Source organism: Topomyia yanbarensis, chromosome 1, assembly GCF_030247195.1.
Source record: "Topomyia yanbarensis strain Yona2022 chromosome 1, ASM3024719v1, whole genome shotgun sequence".
Taxonomy (NCBI): domain Eukaryota; kingdom Metazoa; phylum Arthropoda; class Insecta; order Diptera; family Culicidae; genus Topomyia; species Topomyia yanbarensis.
Genome location: NC_080670.1, coordinates 213,933,152 through 213,943,069, shown reverse-complemented (window position 1 = coordinate 213,943,069; position 9,918 = coordinate 213,933,152). Strand labels below are relative to the sequence as shown.

At 47.9% G+C, this 9,918-nt stretch overlaps 1 protein-coding gene across 1 annotated transcript; it reads right to left on the bottom strand.

Annotated features, from left to right (window-relative positions):
- Positions 1-4,500: 4,500 nt before the first annotated feature.
- On the bottom strand, positions 4,501-8,255 carry LOC131692066 (gamma-tubulin complex component 3). Its single transcript, XM_058978922.1, has 4 exons — positions 7,835-8,255; positions 7,314-7,489; positions 5,212-7,257; positions 4,501-5,150 (listed from the first exon to the last, which is right to left on the bottom strand). The coding sequence occupies exons 1-4, from the start codon at positions 7,917-7,919 to the stop codon at positions 4,800-4,802; spliced, it is 2,658 nt and encodes an 885-aa protein (XP_058834905.1). The 5' UTR covers positions 7,920-8,255; the 3' UTR covers positions 4,501-4,799.
- Positions 8,256-9,918: the final 1,663 nt, after the last annotated feature.

Here is a 9,918-nt window from a genome sequence, read left to right as displayed (position 1 = left end):
AACCGACACCACACGACGTGCAATCGTTAAGGCCAGACGCCGTTTGGTCGAGGTAAGCGAGGGCGAGAGTGACCTCGCTGAGCAGAGCCGGCACCGACACCGGAGGTACCGCGGCCCGCGAAGAAGGCCAAGGACAGAGGCGAGGCCTTGTGGTTAAAAACCGACAAGGACAAATACCCCGACGTCCTAAAGTCGATGAAGGCGGCCGAAAGCCTTTCGGCCCTTGGGCAAGATGTGCGTAGCGTGAGACGCACCAACACGGGAGAAATGCTTCTGATGCTGAAGCGAGGCGCACAATCTAGTGCGGTGTACAAGGCCTTAGCCCAAGAGGTCCTTAGTGAAGGCGCCCAGATCAGGTCGCTAGGGGCGGAAATGACTCTCCAGTGCAAGCATCTGGACGAGCTCACGACCGCAGAAGATGTCGTCGCAGCCGTTAAGGAGCAATGCGACGTCACAATCGAGCAGGACTCTGTGCGCTTTAGAGAGGGACCCTCTGGCACCCAAGTAGCCTACCTCAGGCTACTGAAGGCGGATGCCAAAAAGGTAACCGAGAAAGGTAAGCTGAAGATCGGCTGGTCGGTATGCCCAATTAGCATACCCCAGCCGCCTTCAGTGGATAGGTGCTATCGGTGCCTTGAGTCCGGCCACAAAGCCTACGAGTGCAAGGGCATGGACAGGAGCAAACTATGCCGTCGCTGCGGCGAGGAGGGGCATAAGGAGCGGGGTTGCACTAAGGCGCACAAGTGCCTTATCTGCACCGCTAAGAAGCAAGCCCATAAACATGCTATGGGCGGACCTTCGTGTCCCTTCGGTGAGGTAAATAAGAAGAAGCCGTGAACGTCACACAGCTAAATCTTAGCCATTGTGCAGCAGCCCAACAGCTGCTGTGGCAGTCGGTCTCGGAGTCGAGGACAGATGTCGCCCTCAGACCCGTACAGCATCCCTGCCTGCAACGGCAATTGGGTGTCGGACGGGTCTGGAATGGTGGCAATCTGTACAACGGGACGGTTCCCGGTTCAAGAGGTAATACACTCCTCCGCCGAGGCCAAGATCAATGGTGTGTTCTATTGCAGCTGCTACGCTCCACCAAGATGGCCAATAGAACAGTTCAACCAGATGATCGACAGGCTCTCGTCGGACCTAGTGGGCCGGAAACCGGTAGTCATAGCGGGAGACTTTAACGCTTGGGCAGTGGAGTGGGGCAGCCGCTGTACAAATAGCAGGGCTCAAGCGCTAATGGAGGCGCTTGCGAAACTCGATACTGTGCTAGCTAATAATGGCTCCGCTAGTACATTCCGTAGAAACGGGGTGGAGGCGTGGATTGACGTAACACTTGCCAGCCCGAGTCTGGCTCCAGGCATGGAATGGAGGGTAGACGAAGGCTACACCCATAGCGATCATTTAGCAATCCGCTTTAAGATCAACTATGGTGTGCAGCATCCGAGGGCGGGAGATCCCTGTCAGGTACGCGGGTGGAAGTCCAATCACTTCAACAGCGAAGCTTTCACCGCGGCCCTGGGACTGGAGGCCAACACCGACAGTCTAAGCGGGGATGCGCTGGTAGCTGTTCTACCACGCGCGTGCGACGCCACTATGCCGAGAAAAACACTGCCAAGAAACGGCAGATGCCCGGTATACTGGTGGAGTGCCGAGATTGCAGCTCTACAGTCAGCCTGCCTCAGAGCTAGACGTAGGATGCAAAGAGCTCGCACCGAGGATGCAAGAGAGAACCGCCGTGAAGTGTTTCGAGCTGCGAAATTGGTCCTTAACAAGGCCATTAAAAGCAGCAAGAGAGCGTGTTTCGACAACCTGTGTGAGATTGCCAACGCGAATCCGTGGGGTGACGCCTACCGGATTGTGATGGCCAAGACCAAAGGGGGCTCCTCACCCCCAGAACGGTCTCCGGACCGGTTGGCAACGATTATCGAAGTACTCTTCCCGTCTCGAGCCACAAGCCCCTGGCCACCTGTACTACGAGACAGTGCGGGCACGGCCGAAATGGTGGCTCCAGTGACGAATGAAGAACTACTCGCAGTGGCTAAATCCCTAGCAATGAACAAAGCTCCAGGGCCGGATGGAGTTCCAAACGACGCTCTCAAGGCAGCAATCATAGCGAACCCTTGAGATGCCTTGACGAGTGCCGTTTCCCGGATAGATGGAAAAGGCAGAAATTGGTGCTGTTGCCGAAGTCCGGGAAGCCGCCAGGCGACCCATCGACGTACAGCTCCAATCTGTCTGATCGACACGACTGGCAAACTGCTTGAGAGGATCATCCTCAACAGGCTAACCCCGTACGCGGAAGGTACGGACGGCCTGTCAAGCAACCAGTTTGGCTTTCGGAAGGGTAAGTCCACAGTGGACGCTGCCACTGCCGAGATAGCGATCCAATGGAAAAGGCGAGGCATTCGATACTGTGCGTTAGTGACACCTGACGTGAAGAACGCATTCAACAGCGCAAGCTGGGATGCCATCGCGCTCTCGTTACACCGGCTTAGCCTACCGGTGGGTCTGTACCGGATCCTGGAAAGTTACTTCCAGAACCGCGTACTGCTATACGAGACCGATGCCGGTTAGAAAAGGGTTCCGATTACCGCCGGAGTCCCACAGGGCTCGATCCTAGGCCCGGTGCTATGGAACCTCATGTATGACGGGGTTCTTAGACTGAAGTTCCCTCCTGGGGTCAAGATCGTCGGCTTTGCTGACGACGTAACCTTGGAGGTCTACGGGGAGTCAATCCCTGAGGTAGAACTAACCGCAGAACACGCGATCAACACGGTGGAGGAATGGATGAGCGCGAGAGGCCTGGAGCTCGCTCATCATAAGACGGAGGTAGTTATCGTCAACAACCGCAAGTCGGCACAACATGCAGTTATCCATGTGGGAGAAGTCGCGATCACTTCACAGCGAAGTCTGAAGTCTCTCGGAGTCATTACAGACGACAAGCTGACCTTCGGCAGCCATGTCGACTATACGTGCAAGAGAGCGTCGACTACTGTTGCGGCTCTATCGAGAATGATGTCCAACAGCTCAAAGGTGTGCGCCAGTAGACGTAGCTTATTGGCAGGCGTTGCCGTATCTATCCTCAGGTACGGCGGCCCGTCATGGTCAAGAGCACTGAGGGTAACCAGTTACCTACAGAAACTGGAGAGTGATATCTGCCTACCGCACGGTATCACACGATGCATCCTGCGTGATAGCGAGCATGATGCCAGTCGGGCTGGTCATTCGGGAAGATGAGGAGTGCTTCGAGCAATCGCCCATTCGCTGCACGGCATGAAAGTTCCTGAGAACTTCTGTAGGATATTGAAGGGCTACATTCAGAATCCAATACTGATCTACGATCCAGACAAGGGAAGCAGGAGAATGACAATTACGACGGGCTCCATCGTAACACCGGCACTGTGGAGTGCGCTATACGATGGAGTATTGAAGCTGAACCTTCCCAGGATTTCGTGGATGATGTGGTGCTCCAAGTAGTCGTGGAATAAGTAGAAGAGGTGGAGGCACTCACCACGGAAGCGATCGATTCGGCGAGAAAACTAGATGCGGCAGAAAATGCTGGCGATAGACCACTATAAAACAGAGGTGGTGTCTGACGTGAATTAGCAACCGAAAGGCATTGCTACAGGCGAAATCACGGTGTGAGTTTAAGTCATTGGGTGTATATCGTTGGAAGCGGTCTGCGTCAATGCTAGAATGATTCCCATTGTAATGCTAGTGGAGGAGGATTAGGAGAACAGAGATACGAGAGAAGTACAACGAAGGAAGCGGATTGGCACCATGCGGATCCGCTTGGATGAACAGGAAGTACGGAGAGAACAACTTCCATCCACCTGCACAGAATCGAGCATGCGGAATGCACAAACGTCGAAGAGATAGCGGAACGTGTGGTATTTGACTGCTCAATAGGAAGTGTTATGCTTGCTATGGCGGGGCAGACACCAACCCAGAAAATATCTTCTTGTAGCGCTATGAAAATACGACGAATGCCGTTTGCAGAGCCATTGTGCAATTTTTTTCGGTTCTGCAGCGACAATGGCGAGGTGATCAAACGAGTGGTTGAAAGCAATAGTATGTAATTGCCTTGAGTAGTACGCCAGATCCGCTACCGGGAACTAGATCGAGTAGGTCGCGTTGCAGTAGTGGGTCGTTAAAGTACCAACGAACCGGAAGCTACGCTCCCTACGGAATCGCCAGAACGACCTCGACATCTAATAGTTGGCCTGTTGAGCAGGGTAGGTTCACATCCGAGTACTATTCGAGTAAAGCGCGATAAAGCTGGGATTGAAATGGCTCGCGCAATAGGCATCGGTATCGGGAGAAATTCCGCCATCGAAACTCTCAGTCGAAGTAGGGTAGATTCATCGTCAAGGACTATCCTAGAACATTGCGACAATGTTGGAAGCCAAACGGCTAGTACAAGGGGAAAAGTCGGAAAATCAAACGATAGTTCGAGTTAACTGCGGAAAATTCGCGAACAAAAGAAAGAAAGCACAATCGATCAGAATTGACATGCAATTAGTTTATAAACGTTTATTATATTTTAACAGTGTAACAAAACTACGTTATTGCTCTCTTTCTCGCTACAAATTTTCATTATTTTTAAGCTTTTCGAAACAAAATTGGCAACATTTTTCTTAAAAGCCACACACCTTTGCTGGTCCATTAATTCACATTAATTCGCAGCAATTGTAGTAGCTCAGAGCTCGAGTATTGAAAGTGAGTACCTTCCATGCATGCACTCCCCCCGTCTCCGACGGCACCATTCGACGGTCCTCCATTTGCTCCTCCAGCTGCTGTCAGTACAGCATCGAACTGGAGGCAGCTTTTTTCGAGCGAAAACTGTTGGCCGCCATGCTCATCCGCATATGTTGGAAGGTAAGCGGAACGCTTAATTTCCGATCGCGATGTTTGTAGTACTCGTTATAATCCAACCGCATGCCCAGCTGACGGAGCGTTTCAGTCGTCGAAATGGCCAGCTGATACAGAAATCGACCGACATATTCCTCGTACTGGTTGCCGATCTCCTGCAGCATCGTCTGATGTGTGGATAAATGCTGTTCGAATGTTTTCGCCTCTTCGTCCCGTTCCAGCATCTGCTCGGTTGTGATCCCGTACTGACCCTTCCGCTCGCTGGATTTGATATGATCCTGAAAAGTGAAAAATTACGAATGAAGATATCTTCATCGACGAAAAAGCCAACAAACTTACCTGAAAAGCTTTTCTCGCTTCGTGTTCGGTGAAGCAAAGTCGATAGAATCGCTCCTGCCACTCCTCAAGTTTGCGTACCGTGTCAAAAACTTGATCCAGCATAGTGACGATCTGTCTCGAACTGTCATCCTGAAAGATACCGACTCGAACCTCCTCCAGAAACTGATGGTGCGCATCCAGGATGTCATCGAGCGCCTTTGCTTGATTGACTCTGGGCAGAAACTGAACCCAGGAACATTCGATCACCTCAAACAGAATGTAGTACTGCATCTGGCTGATAAAGTTAATCATCTGCGATGTGATAAGCTGAAGTCGCAGAATGATTGAACCGATATGTTTCTGCAGAGGTCGAAGAGATTTGGCATCCAGCATCTGTCGCTTCCAGGTTCGACAGAGCATAAATTCGACGTGTTTTATGTTCCACAGATGCTTGAAGAAGGTTTGATACCGGCACAGTGACGGTTCAAGGATGGTCGACAAAGGACCACAGACTTTGTAGGTTAGCGCGAATACGTCCCACCCGGATTCACCCTCGTAGTGCGATAGGAAATGGACGTCTAGATAATTGAGAACTTCAGGTTCTTCATTTTCAGAAGAGGATATTCGAACGGCCGTTGCCAGAATGGAGAAAAGATCGTGCTGAAATATTTCAACAGCCGGCCGCTCCAACTCGCTGTGCAAATTCTCCATCAGCAAGTCCGCAAAGTGACCCTGACCGAGAAGCAGATAGTTTCGTAGGGCCTGTAAATGATCCATTAGTCGATGCGGTCCTAGGACAATGTCCAGTACTTGCTTGGAGGTGTTCAGATAGACGCTGTCTATCAACAGGTGCAGTTTTGTGGTGCTAACAGGCGAGAACAATAAATCCAAATCATTTTCCAAGCACTGCTTGAGATCGTTTCTTGCCTTGACGGGAGTTTTATCCTGACAAACCTCGCGAAGAAAATTGATACTCTTACCGATCACCAGAATTCGTTTGGCCATGGTATCGGTCACAAACTCGGGCAGCATGCTTCTTCTGATTCGATACTTCTGATGCCACAGCTGATCGAATGCTACTTCGGAAATTTCCTCGATGAAAAATTCGCAATTCGGATCGACAATCTCTCCGTTGATTAACCACCGGATCAGAGCATGCTGCAATGGAACACATGCTGCCCGCAGTAATTCCAGTGCGCATTTACGATTTTCCGGGTGGCCAGTTGAAGTATAATCGTACACTTCGGTAGCCAGGGCACCTCCCTTCAGCTCTTTACACGAGTCCGATATCAGTGCTAACCATTGGAGCCGTTCCATCGGTCCAGCCAACCAAAGACGCAGTTTCCTCAATGTCAATCGTTCACCTACTACCGCCGAACTCATTCCTTCCCGTCGTTGTCGATTTAAATTCTCCTGTAAAATGGCTAACATCCCATAGTACTGGGTCAGTTCGCGCTGCAAGGCCGAAATGTAGCCCTGTCCAAAATTTCCCTTCAAATAGCAATCGCTTTTCGAGTCAGTAAATTTAAGCACCCTATTGTGGAAGTGGCCAACTTCGGCCAATTGTAACACCATCCCCGCATCCGCTATACTCAACGTTCGTCCCTTGATATGGTCTAGTTTGAACTCCCCCGTAACAACATGCTTCCGCAGATATTTGCCCTGAATTCCAGTGCACGCATAGATTACATCCTGTATTAGCTGATCCTGCAGATTGTTCGATGCTATCTGCATCTCCTCTTCCGACAGCTCCCCAGATGCCGTTGAGTTTCTTCCATCGGGCACAACTGAGGACAATCCACTTTTGAACGGTATTACACGTAACGCACTGCTACCACCACTATCTGCCGAACGTGTCCGTAAATCAAGCCGGGTAAAAATATTCTCCAATTCGGTTCCCGATGAGCGCGAATTGACCTCGAATCTGCTCGGCACACTACCGCTACTCATATCACTTCGCAGATCTACGTTCAGGTTCAACAATTTACCGTTCGGTTGTCCGTCGCAATCCGAATCGGCCAGCAGCAGTAAAAACTCCAAAATCTGTGCCCGTCGTTTGCTGTCGGTCTGAAAAATATTAAACATAATGAAAATCCCCGTCGAAAAATTGCACTCATACTCACATAAGCGCTAAGCTGTTCGTGCAATCCGCGGAACAGGGCACTATCGCTCTGGCTTCGTCCGCCAGCGGTCAGGTGCTGTCCAATCCGAGCCACGATCGAACTTTCATCGCTGGCGGTGGCCGAAATCGAATTCGGTGTGCTGGCAATCAACTGTGTGACACCTTTCAGCAGGGATCCTACGGGAAAATTCAGTTTTTAGCCACGGACGAAACGGGGAAAATCAAACACCAGACGAAAATAAAAACAGATTGGCAGTTGACATCAGTCAAAACATTTTCCTTGTCATTGTTCGCTGCTTCACTATAGCCGCACAGTAGGCGGAGCCTGGAGACTTGGTGGAAAAATTAGTTTGTCCTTGAATTGGACTCCTTCGTAATTTGTAATTCATATTTTTTTTGAACAACTTTCAACACAAATCACCAAATCACTACCGTCGAATGTATGGCCAACAAATTTAAACGTTTGAAATTTTGTCCAGATTTCATTCCAAGCGTCGCCATTGTGAGCCGTTGAAAACTTACCGTACTGATCGCCTGCCAAATTTTTGCACAACTTTCGCAGTAATTCGTAGATTTCGGTGTAATTTGGCTGACGCTGGGAATGCATTTTTGCGGCACGGAAGACACGTTTACACCTAGGACCCGGGGGGACACTGGAACGCGAATGATATCAGATTGAATTTTTGGGTGTGATCGGTGTATTCTACGATCTGCACTTTTTGAAGGCTGCCGCTAAAATCATTGTTTTGCTGTCAAGGCGAATATTTGAAAGGGCGCATGGGTACATGGATACATTGAGGAAAATAGTTTTTTCCACGTTTCACTATCCATGATCAATAGAAGATTGTTAATTTATGGTTTAAATTTATTTATTCGGTTCCAATCAATCGTGTAAATCTCCAATTTTCCTAAAATATATTGCTATTTTCTTTGGATGCTACAACTACAGCACCGCCCTTTTAAAACTAAACTTTACTGAAAATTGTCGATATTTCTGACAAAGTTTGAGATCAAAAATATCGATTAATTTGAAAATGCTGCGGTGCCCTGTGGTGGTTGTAAAATCAGTTTTGACGAAAATCTAGCGTGAACTGTTACTGGCCCTCTGCCTCTCAATGCGCCAACTACGTCACCATGATGCGCTCCGTCACAGAAAAATGAAACAACATCTTTTAACAAAAACTTTCTAGCTTAGTTCATATTTTTTTACATTTTAACGACATTCAATTAGCTAGAGATTACTGAATAGGGAAAGTTATGAAAATTAGAGCGATAGTACTCAAGTGAGAGCAAGGGTGTGAAGTAAACAGATCGGAAAACTAGAAGTGGCAGGGTCATTAGAACAAGCTTAATATCGTAATCTGTGACTAACACAGTCGAAATAAAAAAGAAAAAAAAAGTTCATAATTATTGCCGTCGAAAGCAAAAGGAAAGCTTTGACGTGGTTAAGCACTTCCATTCAATACTGCAATTTTTAGTTGTTTGAGGTGTGGTAACCAAAAACTCCAATAACACAGTTGAGCTCGGCAATTTTTCGCATATCCGAGTAATCAGTAAATGTTTATTGGCTCTCAGCGCGAAACTTATCCGCTCGACGCGTCATTATTGGTACCAGTCAAATGACGACAAAATGACGGTTGATTTTTCTATTTTAATTGTTTTATGTTTATCTTACATAGTTTCACAAAAAGATCAATATTGCAGGTGATAAGAAAACGCTCGTTCTTTCGATTGACTCCAAAACATTCAGTAGAACTCGTTATTTTAGTGCGAATTATTGAGATTTGAAATTTTGTTTGTATTGTTGAGGTTAGGTTGGTTGTTTTAGATACGGAAAATGTTTATCTAAAAATTACATTTATCAGTGGCCAGCCTCGACTGTCAACACCTGTACTTTTTAATCCATTGATTTTCGCCCACTCTATCGTGCTTTCTATCGAGATTTCAAACTCTGAATTTTATTTTAGTATTGCGCACTTCCCACCAACCTGGACTCCACACTTTCGAAGTGCGAGTGATCTGAAAACTGCGAGCTGTCAAAACACATGTATTTCACGTGATAGAGAGGGTACTTCCAACGACACGACCTGAAACTTAGTGAAATATTGTGAAAAAAAATGGTCCGAGCCATTCACCGCCAGTTACCAGTGCATTGAGTGACCCCTTGATTCTAACGCAAAAAATATTTCTCCAGCAACACTTCTTTGTTTATTAATTTTCAGTTGCTGTATAGCAACCATGTTATGTATACAAAACTAACTGCCTAGTTACTTGAAAGACTGAAAAACGAAGTTATCGGCATCGTAACTACTCTCGTTCTTCTTCGTACGAGGAACCTGCAACACCTGGAGAAATCAGAAATGGTACTTCTTCAAAGTCACCATCACCCGAGGTTGAGCGCCAGAAGGTATTTTTTTTTGATTTTATTAACGACACTACACCGGCGGGTACATTCGTGTCAAGAAGGTAATGATTGTATGCATAAATTTAACCAATGTAATTCCTATTACAGATGAAAAATAAAGGAATAGGTTTAAACGTCGCTTCCGTTCCGTTAGCTTAATAAGCACATCGTACTCCGGAAATCGATAGGAATTGCGGTTGCT